The sequence below is a fragment of the Crocuta crocuta genome, unplaced genomic scaffold (genome assembly GCF_008692635.1).
Source record: "Crocuta crocuta isolate KB4526 unplaced genomic scaffold, BGI_CrCroc_1.0 scaffold330, whole genome shotgun sequence".
In the NCBI taxonomy this organism is placed as follows: domain Eukaryota; kingdom Metazoa; phylum Chordata; class Mammalia; order Carnivora; family Hyaenidae; genus Crocuta; species Crocuta crocuta.
Window position 1 is genome coordinate 4313559 of NW_027530521.1, and position 25382 is coordinate 4338940.

The 25382-nt window shown below is 39.4% G+C and overlaps 1 protein-coding gene across 2 annotated transcripts in view; it reads right to left on the reverse strand.

The window, feature by feature from the left end:
- TTC17 (tetratricopeptide repeat domain 17) overlaps nucleotides 1–25382 on the reverse strand; it is a 123516-nt gene that overhangs the window by 7691 nt on the left and 90443 nt on the right. For both annotated transcript variants that reach the window (XM_077767469.1, XM_077767468.1), the window contains 3 exons: nucleotides 24273–24393; nucleotides 21926–22085; nucleotides 20929–21012 (listed from right to left, as the gene is read on the reverse strand). In XM_077767469.1, the coding sequence (XP_077623595.1) occupies nucleotides 20929–21012; nucleotides 21926–22085; nucleotides 24273–24393 (365 nt within the window). The remainder of the gene's footprint in view (nucleotides 1–20928; nucleotides 21013–21925; nucleotides 22086–24272; nucleotides 24394–25382) is intronic.

Below are 25382 nucleotides of genomic sequence, written 5' to 3' on the forward strand. Positions count from 1 at the left end.
TCCCATGTATTATAACAGTGGTATAATATAATAATGCAAAGACTGTAAGGAGTCTTCTGGGACTTCAAGTTTTTACTCAACACTATTTCTAAAATTCATCCATGTTGTGTGTAGCTTGTAGCTCATTCAATTGCCTTGCTGCACGATTAAATGTCCATTAAGTGAATATGCTAGAACGTATTTATCCATTTTCTGTAGATGAGGGCTCTGAGTTACTTCCTGTTTTTAAGTTTCCTGTTGCAAATAAACGTGCAGAGTTTCTCCAGTGTAGAGGAGATATCCAGAAGTAGGGTTGCTGGTTCACAAGATATGCAAATGTCTAACATAACAAGAGAATGCGAAATTGTTCCCTAAAGGTGTTTATGATGCTGTATAATCCCATCCCCAGCAATGTTTAAGAGTGCTTCGTGCTTGGGGTGCCTGGGTGGCTTAGTCGGTTAAGCGTCCGACTTTCGCTTAGGTCATGATCTCGCGGTTCGTGGGTTCGAGCCCCACGTCGGGCTCTGTGCTGACTGCCAGCTCAGAGCCTGAAGCCTGTTTCAGTCTGTGACTCCCTCTCTCTCTGACCCTCCCCTGCTCACGCTGTCTCTCTCTCTCTCTCCTAGAAATAAAACATTAAAAAAAAAATAACAATAGCAATAAAACAAAATAAACAAATTAAAAAAAAAAGAGTGCTTCGTGCTTTATATCCTTTCTAATTTTTGGTATCACTGGGGGTAAAACAGCATCTTACTGTGGTCTTAGTTTGTATTTCCTGATCATTAGTGAGACTGAAAATTGTTTCTCGGTGTTTACTGGCCATGCACATCCTTTTTCAGTAAAATGTCTGTTCATACCTCTTATCTATCTTTCTATTTTATTATTTACCTTTCTCATGAATTTATTTGTTTTGCATATCAGTCTTTGTAGGTTGAATATGTTATACATTTTTTTCTCTATGGCTTCTAATTTAAAAAATGTTTTTAATTTAAAGAAATGTAAACTTTAAATGTAGTTGAACTTATTCATATTTTCTTTTCTAGTTAGTGCTTTTGTATCTTAAGAAATCATTTTATATTCCAAGGCCAGAAAGATCACCTCCCACCTTTTACTCTAATTTTTAAATTCCATTTAAGTTCTATTCTTGATACTCAAGTCCTTAATTCACATGGAATTCCTTTGTTAAGTGGTGAGACAAGGATGGAATTAGCTCAGCACTGCCCCCAGCACAGCCTCCTGCAAAACCCGCTCTCTCCATATTAATCTTCCATGGTTCCATGTATGTCAGAGTCGGCTTCTGGGCTTTCTATTCAGTCCCTCCTGGTCATTATTTCTGTTTATCCTTGAGCACATGGCATGATGTCTTACTTTATAATTTTTCATAAAGGTAAGGCAATTCTCACAACCTTATTTTTTTGAGTGTCATGTCTCTTTACCCCTCTGTATAAATATAAAGGTCTGCTTTTCAAGTGCTATTAAAAAAAAGCTTGTCGGTATTTTGATTATAACAGCATTGACTCTAAAAATCAAATTGGGGAAAACTGACATGTTTATGATGTGTGTTGTCTTATCCATGAACATTATGTATCTCTGCTTATTTAGGACTTTTAAAATGCCTTTCAATAAAGTTTTTTATCACTTTGTGCAGACAGGGCATACAAATTTTTGTTAGATTTATTACTGGGAAGTTTATATTTTTGTAACAATGGAAATACATTTTGAAAATTATGTTTTCTAATACTTTGTGCTGCTGTGTAGAAATGCAATTTATTTTTATTGACTTTACAGGCAGCCACCTTGATAAAAATGTTGTTATTTCTAAAAATTTGTCTGTAGATTCTTTTGGGTTTGCGATGCTATTACATCATTTCTGAATAAGATTTTGGTTTTTTCTTCCTAATATTTATCCCATTAATTTCTTTTTTTTTTTTAAATATTTTTATTTATTTCGAGGAGAGAGAGAGAGAGAGAGACAGCGTGAGCAGGGGAGGGTCAGAGAGAGGGAAACACAGACTCTGAAACAGGCTCCAGGCTCTGAGCTGGCAGTCAGCACAGAGCCCGACGCGGGGCTCGAACCCATGAACTGCGAGATAGATACCCAAGCGAAAGTCGGACGCTCAACCGACTAAGCCACCCAGGCGCCCCTATCCCATTAATTTCTTTATCTTGATTTACTATACTTGCTAGGACTTTATTTTTTTTAATGTTTGTTTATTTTTGAGAGAGAGAGAGAGAAGGAGACACAGAATCTGAAGCAGGCTTCAGGCTCTGAGCTGTCAGCACAGAGCCTGAACGTGGGGTTTGAATTCACGAATGGCAAGATCATGACCTTAGCTAAAGTCAGATGCTTAACCGACTGAGCCACCCAGGTGTCCCACTAGAACTTGTGATACAAGTTTGAAAAAGAGTGGTGATGGTGGCATTCTCTTTCTTAATTTCAAAGAATTATTTTAAAGAAGTCCCCCATTACAATTCATCTTTGCTATAGATATTTTGTTGATTCTTCACTCAAATTAAGGAAGTCCTTGTCTATTTTTTTTTTTAATGTTTTTCTTTTATTTATTTTGAGAGAGAGACAAAGGGCGTGAGTGGAGAAGGGACAGAGAGAGAAGGAAGCACAGAATTGGAAGCAGGGTCCAGGCTTTGAGCTGTCAGCACAGAGCCCGACGCGGGACTCGAACCCACGAACCGTGAGATCATGACCTGAGCTGAAGTCGGACGCTTAACCGACTGAGCCACCCAGGCACCCGTCCTTGTCTATTTTTAATTTGCATTGGGTTTACATCATGGATGGTACTGCAGAAATGCAATCTATTGAAATAATTTCATAATTTGTTAATTTGGTCAATGAAATACAAGGTTTGCCTAAAGTTAGACAATTTTTGTATTTCTGGGATAAACCCAACTTAATTAAGGCACCTTGTAAAAGAAAAACATATGCCACTGGATTTTAGTCTGTTAATATTTGGCTTATGGTTTTGATACCTATGTTTATAAGTGAACTTAGTGTATTATTTTTCTTTCTCATAATGTCTTTGTCTAGTTTTGCTTTTGAAGTTATAGTAGTCTCACCTCAAGGAATCACTTGGTAAATTATGACCTTTTCTGCTGTCCAGAAGAGTCTCTTTATATTGAGATGCTGTAATTCTCAAAAGTTGTGTAGAATTCACATGTAAAATCAATAGACTTTGCTGTGTTCTTTGTGAGTGGGTTTTTAAAAAAACACTGCTTCAGTTTGAATTATAATACCCAAATCAATTTGGGTAATTACATTTTTCTAGAAATTTGTCTTCTTTACAACTCTGTTCAATTTATTGGCATAAAATTGATAACTGTATCATTCATTGTCTTATCTTTTTAGCTGTAGCTATGCTTCCCTTTTACCTCAATCTTGGTTATTTATGCTTTAGTTTTTCTTAATTTTGCCTGAATAGTGCTTCAAAGAAACAAATTTTGGATTGTTGATTTCTATTTCATGGACTTCTGCACTTAATAATGGAACTTAAAAATGTTTACATGATCACTAAATTCTACTCTTGAAATCATCCTGAAATACCCTACATGTTAACTAAGTTGGATTTAAATAAAACTAAAAAAAAAATACACACACATATGAAAATACATACATAAATAAAAAAATTTTAAAAATACATACACACGTATATATACATATATATGAATTAAAAAGAAAGATAGAAGCATACCATAGATACCAAAGTAGTCATTAAGTTACAAAAAAAAAAATGCTTAAATCTAAAGAAGTCTAAGTTGGATGTTTTAGTAAAAATATAAGACACTTATAGCTTAGTATTAGGGTAAAATAGTATATTTCTTATACAGTAAGAGATGGGTAAGATCTTACTATGGGTAAGACAGCACATTTTGAGACCTTGGTTCTTTAAAAAAATTTTTAAATTTATTATTATTTAATTTACATCCAAGTTATTTAGCATATAGTGCAATGATTTCAAGAGTAGAATCCAGTGATTCATCCCCTATATATAACATCCTATGCTCATCCCAACAAGTGTCCTCTTTAATGTCCCTTCCCCCCACCCACCACCCCTCTAGCAACCCTCAATTTGTTCTCTATATTTTCAGTCTCTTATGTTTTTGTGCCCTTCCTTTTTTTATATTATTTTTGCTTCCTTTCTCTTATGTTCATCTGTTTTGTATCTTAAATTCCACATATGAATGAAGTCATGATTTTTGTCTTTCTCTGACTAATTTCACTTAGCATAACACACTCTAATTCCATCCATATTGTTGCAAATGACAGGATTTCATTCTTGACTGCTGAGTAATACTCCATTGTATATATATATATATACCACATCTTCTTTATCCATTCATCTGTTGATGGACATTTGGGCTCTTTCCATACTTTGGCTATTGTCTATTGTGCTGCTAGAAACATTGGGTTGCATGTGCCCCTTTGAAACAGCACACCTGTATCCTTTCGATAAATACCTAGTAGTGAAATTGCTGGGTGGTAGGGTAGTTCTAGTTTTAATTTTTTGAGGAAGCTCCATACTGTTTTCCCAACTGGCTGCACCAGTTTGCATTTCTACCAGCAGAGCAAAAGAGATCCTTTTTCTCCACATCCTCACCAACACTGGTCATTGCCACCTGACTTAATTTTAGCCATTCTGACAGGTGTGAGGTGGTATCTCAATGAGGTTTTGATTTGTATTTCCCTGATGATGAGTGAAGCTGAGCATTTTTTCATGTGTCTGTTAGTTATCTGGATGTCTTCTTTGGACAAGTGTCTATTCATGTCTTTTGCCCATTTCTTCACTGGATTATTTGTTTTTCGGGCATTGAGTTTAAGAAATTCTTCATAGATTTTGGATACTAACCCTTTATCTGATATGTCATTTGCAAATATCTTCTCCTATTCCATAAGTTGTCTTTTAGTTTTACTGTTTCCTTTGCCGTGCAGAAGCTTTTTATCTTGATGGGGTCCCAATAGTTCATTTTTGCTTTTGTTTCCCTTACCTCCAGAGATATATTGAGTAAAGTTGTTGAGGCCAAGGTCAAAGAGGTTTTTGCCTGCTTTCTCCTCTAGGATTTTGATGGCTTCCTGTCTTACATTAAGGTCTTTCATCCATTTTGAGTTTATTTTTGTGTATGGTGTAAGAAAGTGGTCCAGGTTCATTCTTCTGCATGTCCCTGTCTAGTTTTCCCAAAATCATTTGGTGAGGAGATAGTCTTTTTTCCACTGGATATTCTTTCTTGCTTTGTCAAAGATTAGTTGACCATATGTTTGTGGGTCCATTTCTGGGTTCTCTATTTTGTTCCATTGATCTGTGTGTCTATTTTTTTGCCAGTACTATACTGCCTTGATGATTACAGCTTTGTAACACAGCTTGAAGTCTGAAATTGTGATGCCTCCAGCTTTGGTTTTCTTTTTCAGGATTGCTTTGGCTATTCAGGGCCTTTTCTGGTCCATACAAAGTTTAGGATTGTTTATTCTAGCTCTGTCAAGAATGTTGGTGTTATTTTGATAGAGATTGCATTGAATATGTAGATTGTTTTGGGTGGTATCACCATTTTAACAATATTTGTTCTTCCAATCCACAAGCATGGAATATTTTTCCATTTTTGTGTCTTTTTCAATTTCTTATAAACTTTTTATAGTTTTCAGTATATAGATTTTTCACCTCTTTGGTTAAATTTATTTGTAGGTATTTTATGGTTTTTGGTGCAATTGTAAATGGGATCGATTTCTCTTTCTGTTGCTTCATTATTGGTGCATAGAAATGCAACTGATTTCCTGATTTTATATCCTGACTTTGGTGAATTCATGGATCAGTTCTAGAAGGTTCTTTTTGTGGAATCTTTTGGGTTTTCCATATAGACTATCATGTCGTCTGCAAAGAGTGAAATGAAAGCTTGACTTTCTCTTTGCCAGCGTGGATGCCTTTTATTTCTTAATGTTGTCTGATTACTGAGGCTAGGACTTCCAATACTATGTTGAATAACAGTGAGACCTTGGTTCTATAAGGTCTATAAATTAGCTGATTCTGATAGCATAGAGTGAGTCATGTAAACACCCTGTGCTTTCACAATAATAAATAAATGTTAAAGAGTGCAACAAAGAGGATGGAGCTAGAGTATATTGTGCTAAGCAAAATAAGACAGTCAGAGAAAGACAAATGCCATATGATTTCAGTCATACGTGGAATTTCAGAAACAAAAGAGCAAAGGGAAAAGAAAAGAGGGAGAGAAGCAAACTAAGAAACAGACTCTGAATTATAGAGAACAAACTAATGGTTACCAGAGGGGAGGTGGGTGGAGGGATGGGGGAAATAGGTGATGGGGATTAAGGAGGGCACTTGCTGCAATGAGCTCCAGGTGATGCATGGAAATGTTGAACCAATACGTTGTACACCTGAAACAATACTACACTATATGTTAACTAACTGGAATTTAGTTTTTTAAAATGTTCTTATTTATTTCTGAGAGAGAGAGACAGCGTGAGCAGGGGAGGGTCAGAGTGAGAGGGACACAGAACAGAATCCCAAGCAGGCTCCAGGCTCTGAGCTAGCTTCCAGCACAGAGCCCAATGCGGGGCTCGAACCCATGAACCGCGAGATCATGACCTGAGCCAAAGTCGGATGCACAACCGACTGAGCCACCCAGGCACCCCTTAACTGGAATTTAAAACTTAAGAAAAAGAACTTAAAACTGCAAGAATCAAAACCTGAGAGAAGATAAACACATTCAGATTTATAGTTGTAGATTTCAACATGCTTCTCAGTAACTGATGGAAGAAATACACAAAAAGATCAGTAAAGATAAAAAAGACATGAATAATATTATCAAACAATTTGACCTAAATGACATTTGTAGAATACTCTGACAGTAGTATTCTTTTCTGATGCACATGGAACATTTACCAAGAAATCATACTCTGGGTCATACAGCAAGTCTAAATAAGTTAAAAAGAATTTAAGTCACACAAATTATGTTCATATATTGCAATGGGATTAAATTAGAAATCAATTAAAGAAAGAGATATGGAAAATGCCGAATAGCTGGAAACCCAAATAACGTACTACTAACTTACAGATCAGAGAAGAAATTAGGAGGAAAATGTTAAACTATTTTAAACTGAATGAAAATGAAAATATGACAAAATTTGTGATGTGCCGCTAAAGCAGAATTTGGAAGGAACTTTTAGCACTAGACACCTACATTAGAAAAGCAAGGGCTCAAATCAATAACCTAAGCTTCCATATCAAGAAACTTAAAAAACTCAGCAAATTAAATCCTAAGCAAGCACAAGACAGGAAATAATAAAGAGCAGACATCAGTGAAAGAGAAAATAAAAACAACAGGGAAAAAGCAATGGCTCCAAAACCTTGAGTTCTTGGTTCGTTGAGAAGATCAATAAAATTGATAAATTTCTAGCCAGTCTGATCAGGAAAAAAAAAGAGAAAAGACCCTAAGTATTGATATCAGAATTAAGAGAAGTATATTACTACAGATCCTACAGATATTAACAAAATAAAAAAAAATATTATGAATGTCTTTATGCCAATAAATTCAACAACCTAGATGAAGTGGACAAATTTCTTTAAGGACACAACTAATAAAATTCACTCAAGAGAGATAACTGAATACTTCTACTAAAGAAATTGAATTTGTTAGAAATCTCTCACAAATAATCCTGGCCCAGATGGTTTCACTGTTGAATTCTATCAAATATTTAAGGAAGAAATAGTACCACTTCTCTATAAACCGTCCTGGAAAAATGAGGTGAAGGGAACACTTCCCAGTTCATTATATAAAGTCATTATTAACCTATTAACAAAATCAAACAAAGTATTACAAGCAAGGAAAACCACAGATTAACACACTTCATGAATATAGACTCAGACACTGATTGGCTCATCAATAGTGGAGAAAAGCATTTATGCTGGTATTTGTCAATTTCTTTCAGAAGGTCATTTTTGCTTTATATATTTTGAGGTTATTTTATTGGGTATGTTAAGTTTAGAACTGCTATTCTCTTTCTGGTGAATTACATCTTTTATCATTACATAGTCATTTCCTCTGCCCCTAATAATTTTTTGTTTTAAAATATGTTTTTTTCAGGTAATTAATATATCTACTCACTTTTGATTGGTTTGTGTCCAGTATATCTTTCCTATTTTTTTCAACATTTATATTACATCTTAGGTATGGCTCTTATTAAAACATGTGGCTCCTTTAAAACATTTCCAAGTTGACATTATTGTGACGGTTCCAGTACAGATTGTTTCTAAGATTGTTTACTTCTTGGCTTCTATTTGCTCTTATCATTTTTTGTTACTCTTGTTTTGATTCTTTATTGCTTATTTTTTCCTCCTTTTTTGGTTATTTCTTGCATTGATCTTTTTTTTGGCCCTCCCCTTTCTACCTTCATTATTTTACCCTACAGGTTTGGGATTTGTGCATTCTTTTTAACAATTGCGAATCTTTACTCTATTTAACTTAAAGTCCAAGCAATATATTAACTCACTCCTCCTCAACGTTATGAGGGCCTTTAAACACCTTGACTCTGGTCATTTCACCTTCAAATGTATGTTCTGTTTCATACAGTATTTCAGTTTAGTCATTTCTCTTAAAATCCCACAAATTATTCTTTTCTGTAGACAATGTCTGTCTGGGTTTGCATGCCTATATCATTTTATTTGCTTAGCAAATCTTCTTTTGCCTGAGACGATCCTTCTTTGGCTCTCATATAGAGAAGTTCCTTGAGGTAGGACTTTTGGTAGTTAACGTTTACCAGTTTTTTATTTTGAAATACTTTTCTTCTTCTATCATTGTAAGGTATACAATTCAGGGGGACAAAGTATCCTTTCAAAACTATTACCTAGGGGTGCCTGGGTGGCTCAGTCAGTTAAGTGTCCGACTCTTGATTTTGGCTCAGGTCATGATCTCATGGCTCGTGAGTTCGAGTGTCACGTCAGGCTCTATGCTGATGGTGTGGAGCCTGCTTGGGATTCTCTCTCCCTGTCTGNGTCTCTCTCTCTCCCCTAGAAATAAAAAAAAAAATTAAAAAAAACAAAAACAAAAACAAAAACAAAAAACCCTATCATCTGGCTTGGTTAGTTGCTATGACAAAAGGGCTGTCATTTTAAACATCATTCCTCTGTACGGCAGAGACCTTTGTCTAAATTGTTCTTCACTGATGTTATCACAAGCACTTAGAAAGTATCTGGCACACAGTAGGACTTCAATACATATTTTTTGAGTTAATAAATTCATGCATGCATGCTGTGGTACATATTAAGTGATCAGATGTAAATCCCAAATTCTATAACCTGCTTTGTGGTACTGTGGCTGGAACTCTGCAAACCATATTTCTCCTTTGCTAGCTGGCTTGTTAGGTTCTGCACTGGGAGATAGGCATGCAAGAGGAGAAGGGACTTTTTCTTCCTGTTTGCGTGTTGCTCCTGTGTCATTTTAGCAGCGGCACTTTGCACTCGCAGACCCAGCCTCACTGCACCCCTTCACAGCCAGGCTCTGCTCCCTCTTCAGAAGCAAAAGCTCCACTTGCCAGAATTCCTGTGAACTCCTAGATTTTGGAAAACGCTACTGCCTGCCTCCTTCTCTCATCTCTAGGGGTGTGAGCCAGGCCCAGCTGTTGGTATCCTGGCTTACCCCAGTAAGGTGTTCCTTTTTTCTTTTCACCCTTCCATAACAATATAATCAATTCTCTTAATTGAACTGGCTCTTCTGAATTATCTAATGTCGTTTCCAGTTTCCTGACAGTACCCTGACTGAAATACATGCTTTTAAGATGATCTTTGTCTTTGCTGTTTTACTGTATATACTGTAGCTGTGCATGGATGTCTTTTATTTATCCAGCTTGGAATTACAGCATACTTCCTGAATCTGTTGACTTACTTATCTTCCTGTCTCTGTAATATTTTAGGTAATTTTTTACAAAAAGCTTGCAATTCACTGGTTATTTAATGGCATCTAATTCACTCGCTGAGTATTTCTGACCCAATAAACAAGTATATTTTTAGTTTAGGATGTGTCATTTTTTTTAAACTTCTATAAACTCATTTCTGATATGCTATTTGCTCACGTATGAGATAACAGTTTTAAAAGGTTTTATTTTTTTAAGGTTTATTTATTTTGAGAGAGAAAGAAAGCACAAGCATGGGAAGGGCAGAGAGAGCCCTGCAGGTGCTCCTAAGATGTTTTATAATGAAAGATTTCAAATAAAACAAAAGACAACAGTAGAATTTCCATGCACTTATCAGCCAGCTTCAATGCTTATCAACTCATGGCCATTCCTTATTTCATCTAAACCCTCAACCATATTAATTTGAAGCAAATCCCAGACTTCATATAATTTCATCAGTAAATTTTCCAGTGTGTACCTCTTAAAAGATAAAAACTCACATTTAAAACATAAGATTAATAAAGTTTGCCTAAAATATTGAAAATTATTTTTTAAGACCATCAACGTGCAGCTTGTATTCCTATTTCCCTTGGTTGTCTTATAAAAGTGCATTTGGCTTTTACAGTTTGAATCATAATCTAAATAAAGTCCATATGCTGCAACTGGTTAATGTGCTCCTTAAATCTCTTTTGATCTCTAGGGTTCATCTTCATCTAATTTTTAAAATTTTTGTAAGGGCGCTTGGGTGGCTCAGTCGGTTGAGCGTCTGGCTTCGGCTCAGGTCATGATCTTGCGGTTCGTGGATTCAAGCCCCATGTCGGGCTCTGTACTGACAGCTGAGAGCCTGAAGCCTGCTTTAGATTCTGCGTCTCCCTCTCTCTCTGCCCCTCCCTTGCTCATGCTCTGTCTCTCTCTGTCTCAAAAATAAATAAACTATAAAATTTAAAAAAAAAATTTTTTTAGAAGAAATAGGGTTATTGATCCTGTAGTTTCCCAATGACTGGACTCTGCTGACTGTATCCTCAAGGAACCATTTAACATGCTCCTTTGTCTCCTGTATTCCCCATTAGTTGATACTTAGAGGCTTGATTGGATTCAGATTTGAGTTACTGGGGAGGGAATGGGGGCAGAACATTTCACAGATGGTAATGTGAACTTTTGATGGTACCCACATACCATCTATTTGTGAAGATCACTGCCATAAATTAATTAGGAGCAGCAAAACTCTAATATTCTAATTTTATCATTTCTAGTTTACTAGTTAGAATATTCCTATAAAAAGACTTTTTCTCGTCAATTAATCATTTACCCCAAATATAGTTCACTTAGAAAGGAAGGATATATGCTTATTACTTTCTTTTCACTTTAAAAAAGCAAGCTGTTCCTATGCATCCCCTAAGACAAAATCCTCCTAGTGAATTCAGGAGCTTAGATATAGTTTAATATATGTGATGTGTTTCATCCACTGCAGTTGCTTTGTTGATTTTTGCTGCTCAAAGTGTTACATTCCATCTTTGGCCAATAGGAGCATTCACATTCCACTTGGTTCTGAGTTCTGAAGAAGCCATATCTCCAAGGAATTCTGGTTCCTTTTAATGGAAAATCGTATCTAAAGATCAGTATCTAGGTACAAAGTGTGCTTACTAGTACTAGGTTACTCAATGATATTAGTCTTTTCAGCAAATAAAGCTAGGAAATGTGTAAATATACAAAAATGTCTTCCTAGTATTTCCAATTCACGACTACAGATGTTAACTTAACACCCTCATTCTCACACTTTTACGTCCTTCTCCCAAACCCAACTTCCAGTTTCCAACATCACCAACAAAACTACTCATTTATCTTGCATGGCATACACCTACAATCTCAGGACAATATTAATATTATTAACAAAAGTATTACTGAAAACAGAATAAGGTTTTCTTTTGTACTAAGGGTAAATCTTATTAGGGAGGTAGTCAAATAATGGTCTTTTAAAGTCACTTGGAGGGGCGCCCTGGGTGGCTCAGTAGGTTAAGTGTCCGACTTGGGCTCAGGTAATGATCTCATGGTTCGTGGGTTCGAACCCCACGTGGGGCTCTGTGCTGACGGCTAGCTCAGAACCTGGAGACAGTTTCTGATTCTGTGTCTCTTTCTCTCTCTGACCCTTCCCTGCTCACGTTCTCTCTCAGAAATAAATAAAACATTAAAAAATAAATAAAATATATCCATTTGAGGGCTATAAACTTCCCTCAAGCACTGCTTTAGCTGCATCCCACAAGTTTTGATATGCTATATTTTTGTTATCATTCATTTCAAAACATTTTCTTATTTTGCTTGGGCTTTCTTCACTGACTCAAGGGTTATGTAGAGGTGTACTGCTTAATGTCACCAAAATAGCTGAGGATTTTGCATCTATTCTTTTACATCTGACCTTTTTTAAAAAGTTTATTTTGAGAGAGAGAGACAGAGAGAGAGACAGAGAAGGCAGAGAGAGACAGATTCCCAGGCAGGCTTTGCACCATCAGCGCAGAGCCTGATGTGGGGCTTGAATCCATAAACTGTGACATTATGACCTGAGCTGAAACCAAGGAGTTCGATGGACATTTAACCAACTGAGCCATGCAAGTGCCCCTGATCTTTAATTTTTTAACTTAATTCCATTATGTTCAGAAAATATGCTCGGGGTGCCTGGGTGGCTCAGTTGGTTAAGTGTCCAACTGGCTCATATCATGATCTCGCGGTTTGTGGGTTCGAGCCCCATGTTGGGCTCTGTGCTGACTGCCAGCTCGGAGCCTGGAGCCTGTTTCAGATTCTGTATCTCCCTCTCTCTCTGACCCTCACCTGTTCATGCTGTCTCTCTCTCTCTCAGAAATAAATAAAACATTAAAAAAAATTTAAAAAAAAAAGAAAATATGCTCTAAATGATTTCAATATTTTAAATTTTAATTGAGGCTTAATTTATGACTCAGCTTACGACCAACATGGTAAATGATCCATATGCATTTTAAAAAATTTTATTTTAAGTAGGCTCCATCCCAATTTGGGGCTCAAACTCATGGACCCGAGATCAAGAATCACATTCTATACTGACTGAGCCAACCAGGTGCCCTGGTCCACATGCGTTGTTTAAAATGAGATTTCTGGGGTGCCTGGTGGCTCAGTTGGTTAAGTGTATGGCTCTTGATTTGGCTCAGGTCATGATCTCACAGTGTGAGAGACTGAGCCCTGTACTGGGCTCTGTGCTGACAGTGCAGAGCCTGCTTGGGATTCTCTCTCTGCCTCTCCTCCAGTCTCCTTCTCTCTCTCAAAATAAGTATTTAAAAAAATGAGAATTCTGTCACAGTTTAATGTAGCATTATAAAAATATATGAGATCAAATTTATTAGCAAGATGGTCTACATTTTTCCTCTTTTTTTATGTCTGTTCAGTTCTACTGCCTACTGAGAGGGAGGCTGAAGTCTGTTATGATTGTAGATTCATCTGTTTCTCCATTTAGATCTGCCAATGTTTAATGCCTGTCTTATATATAACTTGAAATTATGCCACTGGTTACACATACAGTTTTCTATATTCCTGGTGGACTGATCCCTTTAGCTTCATTAACTGTCTTTATCTGTAGCAATGCTCCTTTCCTTAAATTTCACATTGTCTAATGATACTGTAGTTACACCAGCTTTGTTTGTTTAGTGTTTGTATATCTTTTTTCCATCGTTCAATTTCAACCATTTAGTATATTAAAATGTATTACTTGTTAAAAAAAAACAATAAAAGAATATTTAAAAAGTGTGCTACTTGTGAACAGCACATAATTGGGCTCAATATTTTAACCCAGTTCCATGTTAGTACTCTAGTTAGAATACTTAGTCCTTTTGTATTTACTGTGCTTACTGACACACTAGGCTTATCTCTATAACTTTATATTTTATTTGTGCATTTTTACATTTTACAAATAATATAGATTTTTATTTTATGTTCCTTTTGTCTTCCTTTCTTGCTTCTTTATTGGTCAAATGTTTTTTATTATTTCATTTTTCCTTAACTATATATTCTTTAACTGTTCTTTTAATGACTAGACTAGAAATTGTCATATACACCTGTGAACTTTTCCAGACTAAAAATATAAATTCTTACTTTAATTTTACTACGTTGCTGATAATGCTAAAACCTAACACTCTGCCCATGTGTATTCATGGGAAATTAATCTCGTGTTAACCTTTTAGCTGTGTTCCCCTGGAAACCTAATAAAGGTAGAATGCCAGCCATGCTACCAGGCAAAATGTTATGGTAAAGATGACCTGACTAAACTGCAGCAGACTGGGACTCTGAGCTTTCCTGAGCACGTTGCTTCTTATCCCTTGTGGGAACTCATGGACTCTAGGCACGAGGGACTACTGCAAGAGATATTGGTTCCTATGTGGAACTTGAGAGTTCTAAGCCAGAGTTGTTCCCATATTCACTCATATGGTCTCAACCCTTTATCCCTGAGCTGTCACCTAGGGGAAGGGTCAGATAACTGTCTCTGGGACTGCTGCCAGATAGCTATGGGGACTCTTGGAAAAACACACGAAAAGCTGCATTGCTGGCTTACTGGGTCTCCTATTCTATTCTCCTGAGTGAAGGCAAGAAGACCATTAAGTGCCCTACTGAGTTGTGTGGGCATAAAATATTTATCTAACTGGCCCTAAATCCCCTGGCAGTAGGTACTGCAGAATGGACTTTCTTATCCTTGGTTCAATGTGGCCAAGACACTGTGACTTAAAAGAATGTCCAGGGAGATGCAGATAAAACTGAAGCCTCAGTGGGGGCCAACTTTCCCAGAGCCTAAATAGAAAAGCCTGATATTGTGAGGGGCACCTGGGTGGCTCAGTTAGTTAAGTGTCTGACTCCTGATCTCAGCTCAGGTCTTGATCTCAGTGAGTTCAAGTCCTGCGTTGGGACTCCATGCTGTGTTGTGGAGCCCACTTAAGAAAAGAAAAGAAAAAAGAAACCCAAACATTTGACATTGTGTTATAGGGGATACACCTTTCCCTTATGGGACTAGATAAAAGCTAGAGACAAACTTATGCCGAGAGAAACTGCCCAATCCTTCTCTTCTCACTGTCAGTGGAATGGAACTGACCAGAAGAACAGCTGCAAGTGGGCTGGCTGGCAAGAATGACATTGCCTTGGGGTAGCTGGTGCAGTTGGGTCAAACTAGGCATTGATACCTGGCAGGGGGTGGGGAGGAGATATGAGCTTGTCTCTGTGGTTGTTACTGGGGCTGGACTAGACACCAGGGTGGAGCAGTGGGTGCGGCTCTGTTCCATAGGTCTACTCAGCATGGCATTGTGCCCACAAGCCCCTAGCTGGGGAAGTAGGGACATTAAGTGGGAGAACCACTCTGCACCACGGCACAGGTCAAAAAGGGCTATGTGGCAACCTGGCGTACACCCTGGCTATACTGGCAATGGCAGCAGCGTGGTGCACATCTGGGGTGGCAGAGGCTTCTGAGTATCACAGCGGGAGTGACCTCAGCTGCAACATGGGGCAATGTTCCCAGAGTTCTGACAGTGCATACAGATTTAACCCTAAAATGGGGCCTGACCTACGTCATCTGCTGACACTTAGTGATAATTAATGGCAATGCAAACTAAAAACTCCCTAAGGAGACAACTATAGATGGGCTTTTGAAGACATAACAAAGGATAATGACTATTCTAAAATTTGAACCAAAGAGGATGTGGAGATGCTTGTTCTGTGAATGATAAATGGAAAAGGGGCAATTTGCTTTTCATAACTGCCATTTTCTAAGGCAGTGATTTCAAAATGTGATATTCATACCAAGAGTATCACCCAGGAGCTTTCTATAAATGCACATTCTCAAGCCTGATCCCAGTCCCACTAAATCAGGAAGCCCAACAATGAGGTGATTCTAACGCATCCTGTAGTCTGAGAGTTGTTGTATTAAAGTTAGTAACTCAAAGTCATGGAGGTTGGCCTGTGAGCCCACAATGGAAATGGTTACTAGATCAACCTTCTATTCTATTTCCCTGAAAACCTAATAAAGGGGGAATGTTAGCTATTACCAGGCAAGAGAGCTGATAGTAAAAATGATCTCAGATGGTAAACTGTATCTGCACTAGGAAGACTGCAAATAAACTATAAACACCTCATGAGAAAGCCAGTTTTGAGCTTCGGAGTGCCATGGTTCTTATAAATAACTATGCCCTTTCTGGGACTCTGTGTTCAAGGGCCTATCACAAAAGATACTGGTTTTCATATGGAATTTGGGACATCTAAGCGAGGATAGCTCCCACAATACATCATTTGGCTTGTTCCCTTGCACCTAAACTGTCACTTGGCAGGAAAGGGTGGCAAGCAGAGAATGGTCCTTGGCCTAAGGGAGGGCTCACTCTGGAGGTACACACCTGATGCTGATCCAGTTTCGTATCAGAAGATACCACTGTTATTATTTTGTATAGTCAACCCATTTGTAATTAGTATTTATACTCTCTGTTGCTTTGTTCTTTCCTGTTTCCATCTGGGATAGTTTTCTTTCTGCCTGAAGAAATTCCTTTAGTGAGTTTTAGTGCAAGTCTGCTGGTAATGTACATCTCAGCTTCTGGTGGTCTAGAATCTTTATTTGACCTTCGTTTTTAAAAATAGGTATAATTTACATAGAGAGAAATGCTCAGATCTTAAGTAAAACATTCACTTTTGACTACTAAAGACAGAAAATCCAGAAAGTCCTTTCAAGCTGCTTCCCAGTCATCCCCTTCCCCCGCAAAGCCACCGGTGATCTGATTTTTATCACTGTAGACGAGTTTTGCCTGTTCTAGAATTTCATATAGTTGGGATCATACACTGTGCGCTTTGTGTCCAATTTCTTTTATTAGCATAAAATGAATTTGGAATTAATTAATATAGATGTTGGGTGTTTCCAACATAATTAATAACCACTGTGTAAATACAACATTGTTCATCCAGTCTCTATTGATTGGCACCTCATTGTTTTTTGGCTGTTATGAATAAATCTGCTGTGAACATTTTCTGACAAGTATTTTGTGGACATATATGTTCATGTTTCTTCAATAAACATCTAGCAGTAAAGTTCCTGGATCATATATGCTTAACTTCTTAATAGACTACCAATGATTTTGAAAATGACTGTACTATGTTATACTCCGATGAGCAAAATTGGAGAGTTCTGGTTGCTCCAGATCATCTTCAACATTTGCCATTACTGATCTTTTTCATTTTAGGCCTTTTTAATTTAAAAAAAAAAATGTTTGTTTATTTTTGAGAGAGAGAGAGAAAGAAAGAAACAGAGTGCAAGTGGGGGAGGGGCACACAGCCAGAGAGACAGAATCGAAAGCAGACTAAAGGCTCTGAGCTGTCAGCACAGAGCCTGACATGGGGCTCGAACTCACAAACTGTGAGGTCAAGAACTGAGCTAAAGTCAGGTGCTTAACTCACTGAGCCACCCAGGAGTCCTCATTTTAGGCCTTCTAATGCTAGTAGTGCTTCCTGCTTCAAACTTGATTTTTTTTCTTTTTAAAAAAAGAATTTTTTTTACTGTTTTATTGAGAGAGAGAGAGAGAGAGAGAGAGAGAGGGGCAGAGTGTGAGCAGGACAGGTGTAGACAGAGGGAAACACAGAATCCAAACCAGGCTCTACTGTGAGCTATGAGTACAGAGCCCAACTTAGGGCTCAAACCCATGAACGCAAGATCATGACCTGAGCTGAAGTTGGACACTCAACCAACTGAGCCACCCAGGTGCCCTGTAAACTAATTTTTTTTGATAAGAGGGCAGCTATATCANGTCAAGAACTGAGCTAAAGTCAGGTGCTTAACTCACTGAGCCACCCAGGAGTCCTCATTTTAGGCCTTCTAATGCTAGTAGTGCTTCCTGCTTCAAACTTGATTTTTTTTCTTTTTAAAAAAAGAATTTTTTTTTACTGTTTTATTGAGAGAGAGAGAGAGAGGTGCAGAGTGTGAGCAGGACAGGTGTAGACAGAGGGAAACACAGAATCCAAACCAGGCTCTACTGTGAGCTATGAGTACAGAGCCCAACTTAGGGCTCAAACCCATGAACGCAAGATCATGACCTGAGCTGAAGTTGGACACTCAACCAACTGAGCCACCCAGGTGCCCTGTAAACTAATTTTTTTTGATAAGAGGGCAGCTATATCACCTTTCTCTTATTTTTTTGTTTGCATGGTATGTTATTTTCGATCTTCATACTTTTGACACCTTTGTACCTAATATTTAGAGTTTCTCTTATAAGCAGTATAAAGTTGGATTAAAAAAAATCTGTTCCATATGAAATGCTTAAATTATATAGTCTTTTTACCTAACTACGGATATACTTGGGTCTATACTTTCTATTTGCCATTTGTATCTATTTTATATGCCTCTCCTTTCCTGACTTTCTTTAGATTGATCAAATATTTTCTATTATCGTATTTCCTTTCTATTAAATTACATTTCCAAACCACTGTTGGTAGTTAGCCTGGAGCCTAAAACTGCAGTCTTACTTATCACAGTCCAATGCAAATTATTACTTTTAGTACTTGGCTGATAACAATTAAACCTTGGAACTTTTAAACTCCATTTCCTTCCCTCCCATCATTTGTTATTGTTACCATGGATTTTAGTTATACAGGAAAGTAAAGCGCCTCAGGGTACTGTGGTTCTTAGTTTGCACAGCTCCATACTGGTGTTCTTCATTCCTTTTTGTATGTCAATATTTCCATTGGGGATATTTTCCTGAGAAATTTCTTTAATTATTATTTCAGTGCAGGCCCACTGGTGCCAAATTCTCTGAGCTTTCGTCTCTTCTGTTTCTTCCTTAATATCAGAAGGATGTTTTTGCTGGTATAAAATTCCAGGCTTGCAGTTTTTTTCTGCCAGTTTCAAAGATGTTGTTACACTGGCCTCTGGTTTCTACCATCCCTGTGGAGATGCTGTCAGTCTTGCTGCTCCTCTGGAAGGACCCACGGTGCTTTAAAGGTGGGCTGTGCGCTCTGTCACTCCTACATGGAAGATGTTCTCCTGCCTTTGGTTTTGAGCAGACCCCGGGCCTGCTTGGAAAGAAGAGGTGCCACGGCAGTTCCATTTCTCTGCATGGACTCTGAGAGGCCTGCGTGCTCCTGCCTTCAGCCCAGTGGAGCCCTGAGCCCCCTTGCAAAAAGGTCCAGCTACCCTGCTGGAGAGGCTATGCCCCCCATTCCAGCCACTCTAGCCGATGGATCAGGCCCGTAAGTAGAACCTTCTGGTGGCCAGCCCCAGATGAGTCTCCACGTGTCTGCAGTTGCGTGAATGACTCCAAGTGAGACCAGAAGAGATGCCCGGCTGAGTCCTGCTCAGACTGCACCATCGTGAGAAAATAACCGTTTTGTTTAAAGCCAGTAAATTTTGGGGGTCTCTGAGGTAGAAACGGGTAACTGAAATAGTGTCTGGTATCCAGAATGGAGTGCTGCCGTAACAGACATTCAGAGCCTGTGTTGCTAGTTCTGGGAATGGGTTGAGTACATCTGCTGAGCGCAGCAGTGAGACTGGAGAGGCGTGAGGCCATCGCTGCTGGGAGGCTGGAGAAGGGGCAGGCTCATCTACTGGCAAAAGAAATGGCGAGGCTCTATCTTGGACTACAGCTAAAACACCTCACAGAGTTGTGGCTCTGGTTAGGAAGACTTCCGAGAAGAATACTGAAAGGGACAAAGGGTTTTTGAAAGTCCTCTATAGTAAGATATTAAAAGAGAGAACTTAAACAAGAAACTGTACAGTTCTCAAGCAGAATTTAGAAAACATGCTTTCATGCTGGGACTTGCAGGGTTAGAAAAAGAAACTTTCTCACTTGTGAGCTTCTCCAGTCAGCATGAGGTTTTAAAGGTAAAAAATAAATAAATAAAAACCCAGAATGTTACCAGTAAAACTATGGCCTCAGGGTCAAGTTCAAATCAAAAGCATGGCAGTAGGACCCTTTGTTAGTCCTGCCTCAGAAGGATGTTAAGTCTAGAAGTAAGCCTCAGAAGACTTGCTCGCACAATGGTGTCTAGAAGTCTTAAGGGTATTTATGTCCTGGACTCATATTCAAGGTGGACAGAAACTTCTTGAAGGGATTTGGGGTGTGGGTTCTGTCTGGTGGAGTGGCTTACCATGTGAAGGTCTACAGAGTTTTTTAAAGGTGTTGAGCCAGTCTGGACTAAAAGGGGGAAAGGTGGGAGGAAGCAAGCTGAAACTGCTTTTCAGCCTCAAACACAGGCCTTCCTTATGGAAAAGGAAACACCACTCAGAGAGAAGGATCAAGAGCTGAGAAACAGTTTAGGGAACCAAACGCAGAAAACCAAAGTGGGTCATAATCAAGGAATACTCCTTGAAACGCACGTGATCGGGGGAACTGGTGACACATGGCCAGATGGTTTCAGAATCGAGAGGGAACAGCGATTGCTATGCCCTTCCCATTTCTTCTCTTTAAAACTGACATGGTTACCCTGTTCATACCGTAGTGTCGTGCCGGAAGTGCGGTTGATTCTCTCAGTCACTATGTTCTATTACCGCTTTATCATTATATGGAGAGATACTTAACCACAAAGTAATTAATTTTTGAAAAAAACCTTCTCTTCACATAAATATCACACAGAAACAGATGAGCGATCTGAGAAACTGTTATATATTCTGCAGGCTGTATGAAAATGTAGGTTTGCAGATATTTTGTTTCCCATCCACAATCTGGAATGCCAGATATTCTTCACCACCAGAAGAAGACCTGAATTATATCATCTCCCGGGATTCCACGGCTCCCAGTACCACCAGTTCTATGTACCCCCGTGCTGGAGTAAAGCAGACAAAACGGATCACGTAGGCCTCAGCACAGAAGGTAAGCAAAGCAACAAAGAAGAATACTGACCAAGTGGTGGAAAAAGTAATGGAAACATTCAGTGTGGGGTTATTTCACGTTATCCCTTTAGCTACTAAGTGCTGGGTAACTAACAGAAGGGGTTAGACCATGTAGTGGCAAATAGTCTGGGAAAGTCAGAAGGTGGGCAGTAGTTTCCAGCTTTGCTACAGGGTGACTTACCTTTTCCAAAACCTTGGCAATTCGGGTGCCAATCTGTTCAAGCGACTGCTGTGGATATTGGTCTTTGCCAAGATTTTGCAATACCTGGTGTGGGAGACCATGACAGGTTAGAGCAACGAGAAACAGCAGGATCTGGGTGACACTGCTGATGCCGAACTGGGCGCTAGAGCACAAAACCAGACTTGCTCCGGGGTACATGCTGTGGCCCTGCTGCTAGGGCACTTTGTGGAAGACACGTGTGAGCCACTGTACCGTCCCTTCAGTCCCCTCCCACTTAACAGAAACTACAGACATGTAAAGCACATTCATTACAGCAACACTGGAAAACAGCAAATAAAGAAAATAAAAACTATCTGCAATCCTGTCACTCAGAGGCAACCACTGTTAATATCTTTATACGTATCTTTCAGATATTTTTCTGAAATAACATGTGCACGCACATATTACGTCTCTCACAGGATATGGGGTCATACTGTACGTTGTCATCCACATTGTCACATAGTCTGGAGATTTCTTCATACTAATAATGTATTTCTACATTTTTCTTGATGGCTCCACTATATACTATCTTATATCTATATAACATTTCTTTAACAGATCCTCTGTTCTTGGACATTTGTGCTGTGTTTCTCCCATTTCTCTTCTTGGTGTACTGTCTGCTAGGTATATGATGGGTCTGCTCGTCTTCCTTTCCTTCCTGAAAACCCCAGCAGGAGGTTCAGCTGCCTTTAACATTTCTTACAGAAGCCTCTGACTGGTGGCAAGCAGAAGGCTTCCTACCTTGAAGAGCAGAATTAACCTTCCCTGGTCATTAAAAAAAAGTGTTAGCTCAATTCCAGGGCCTAAAGGAAATCAGGCCTGGCCTAAAGCCACCTAGATGACAGCCAGCTGAAAAAAGGCAAAAAAAATAAGGCCTGGCCACTGTTTTCTGCTATCAGTTGAATCATAACTATGGGGCCAAACACTGCAGACGGACTGAAGGGAGCTGAGCACTCACCTCTGTTAACTGGCTCTCACCCGTGTAGTGCAGGCTGGCCCGGTTGGAGACCCCCTGCAAGTGGTCCAGGGTGTGCATGCTCGTGGGAAGATTGCCATTGCAAAGAGGCTCCATCGCTGGCTGCTGTATGGGAGTGGCAAAGTCTATGTGTTCTGTGATGCTGAAAGAGAGAGATTTCCACTTTAGCCAGGGAAAATCTGAGTGGGTGGGCAGGAAGAGTATTAACCAGCTGATTGTAACTTCAGTATGTTACTAGGACTATCTGGAACCACAGAATCTCAGACTGAAGAGACCTCGGAAGTCTGATCTCTCATTTCACAGGTGCAAGGACTCCAGTGCTTGGCACTACACTCGTTGAATGTAGGAGCAGAGATCATATCCCAGGTCAAAGGAGCAGTGTATTCGGAATCTGAGTCCTGAACTCAGCTGATTTCCCAATCAAGCTGCGTCCTTTCTATGGACCATGGTGTCTTGTTTGGTCACTGCTGTTGGCCACTTTTTCTCACTGGGGAAGTTTTAAACCAGGTGGGTTTTATTCTAGGATTTCTTTTTTCAGGATACAGGCAGTGGTTCCTTTTATTTTCTCTTTATGCACGGAAGCATTCCCTACAGAAAAAGTTACCTGAAGTTTAGATAGTAAATTTTACACAGATATAACCATCCAATGTATAAATGCACAAGATGTACCTCTCTTCTTAATCCCAAAGTGGTCATTTTTCTGCTATACTAACAGGCTAAATGTTATACACTATCATGTATATGCTGATATCGTAAATTGGCATTGCCAAATTTTATTTCTAGCTATTTAAAAGGTTTAATATATATTAGGCAAACACTCATTAGTTATTTAGAGCCTACTATGTGTCACACACCAGAGCTATACTAACTGACAAGACATACCCAGTCTCTGTTGTTATGGTGTTCATGGTCTTATGAGTGACTGATTACAGATGTTACAGAAGATGAAAACACTGTACAATGTCAGTATGCTACAGGGGGTTGTATATTTCTTCTCTGCTGATGGAGGAGGGAGCTGGTTAGTGAAGGAGTCCCTGAGGAAGATTCAAGTCAAGACCAGGGGGAGGAGTGTGAACGAATCATGTAGGAAGAAGGTGGTGAGAGCATCACCACACACAAAGGAACACCATGTGTGAAGGCCCTGACAGGGAGGAGGCTGGAGTTGAGGATGGACAGGCACATAGCAGCAGATCACGAAGGGCTTTGTGAAGAATGGTAAAGAGCAATAAGAAGTTATCAGAGCATTTTCAGAATTTTTTGACTTGTCCTTAAGGAAGGATTCTGTAGAGAGATTACTGTAGACAGAAGGCGCTGAACAGAGTCAAGAGTGAGTAAAGCACGAAGACCAGCTAAGAGGCTACTGAGTGAATCCAAGTGGAGACGACAGTGATTTCGTTTAAAGGGGCAGCAATGGAGATAGAGAAAAGCTGATGGTTTGAAAAACAGTCAGAAGGCAAAAGTGGTAAGAATGGGTAACAGACATGAGGGTGAAGGGATGTGAGGGTGAAGGGAGCGGGATTGTTAAGGACAACTCCCAGGTTTCTGGTCCAAGCACTGCTGACGCTATTTACTAAGAATAAGAAACAGAAAACACAGAACAATGGTTTTTTGGAAGGAGAGTGGACAAGAAAATTATGAGTGTGGTTTTCTCGAGCTTGCAGTATCAGTGGTATCTAGACAGAGAGGCCGGGTAGATCACTGAGTAGATTCCTAGGGGTTAAGGAATGTAAAGAAAAATCTGGTCTGGAGATTCCAATTCGAGAGCGGTCAACATATTGGTGGTGGCAGAAATTCTGTGAGTATGTCACTCTGAGTAGGAGAGATTCTAAGGTAAGAATGCTTAAGAGGAAAATGATGGGTAACTCCAACACTTAAAGGGTAGGAAGGGGGCCAGCAAAAGAGAATGAGTATCCAAGGAGGTAACAGCAGTTATCAGAGAGGCAACCGTGTTCAGCTTGTGTCTTGGTAGTTGTTTGTAAATCTGGATGTGCTTTGGCTCCCTTTATAAGTGCACGATGTCAGTGAGAGACCACCGGGTTTTCTATAAAGAGGGATCCAGTCTTCCAACTCAAACTAAGTAAGTCATACACAACTTCTGGAGGGCTTACAAATTGTGGGTGAAGGCACTAAGAAGGGAGGGCACATTCACTGTCTCAGTAAAATGGGCTGAGTCCATCTGTGGCCTGTGGTCAGCAATGGTCATCCCTGGAACCACCAATCCTAAACATAGGGACTACTCTTCTAACACTCTGCTGACAAGGAAGGGCATCTACCAGTGGCTTCACTGGTACACAACGCCATGAAAGAGGGAGCGGTATAAGATACTCACTCAATGTTTTTTGAAGAAACTGCGAGCCAGGTGCTCACGATGGCAGTTAGCTCTACCCAGCGGAGTTTGAGGCACTCATCCGGGCTGGGCCATCCCAGGCTCTGGTAGTCACGCTTTTTCCCTAAAAGGAAAGCATGGCATCACTTGACGCAACTAGAACAGAACAGAACCCACAGTGTCTTCTGCCCAGTGATTACTTCATCCCAACGGGTGTCATTGGAGGTGCAAGTCATTTTTTCAGAGAATGAAAATCTTGTCATGCACGGGCAAGATCACGTGCATTAAGTCTTCTCAAAGATATGAGATGAAGTAAAAATAAACGAGTCCTTCACTGGATTTAAGACTGATCAATAAGAGGTAAGAACTAAGAATACATTTTACCAAATTTCAGTTTTGCTCCTCTACATTTTAATTTTATAAAGACAACTCCACCTTAGGAGAAGCATTTATCACTAAAGCTGGGTTTCTCGACCCGGCACTGATACTGGAGGCTGGACAGAGCTCTGTTGGGGGACTGTCCTGTGCACTGGAGGGTGTTTAGCACCATCCTGGCTTCTACACAATAGAGGTCAATAGCACCCTCCCCAACATGTGGCAACGAAAATGTCTCCGGGTACTGGCAAATGCCCCTTTGGGAGACAAAATCACCCCTGGTAGAGAACCACAGGCAGTGGGAAAAGCAGCAGATGGAGAAGAATGACGATGATGAGAGGTTATCATTTATTTCCAGAGCACTTACTGTGTGTTCAGGTCCTGTGCTAAGTGCTCTACATCCACATCCCCCTAAGGCAGGTTTCAGACCTCATTTCTCAGATGAGAAAATGGAGGCCCAGAGAGATCAAGTGATTTGCCCAAGGGGAGCTGGCTAGTAGATGGCAGAGCTAGGATCCAGATCCAGGTATGCTTGAGTCAACATGTTATGTTCCCAACCACCATTCTATTTAAAACTATACTGAGCTTTTTAGATTTTATTTTTGTTAATTTATTCTTGAGAGAGAGAGAGAAGAGAGGGAGACACAGAATCTGAAGCAGGCTCCAGGCTCTGAGCTGTCAGCACAGAGCCTGATGAGGGGCTCAAACCCACAAACCATGAGATCATGACCTGAGCTG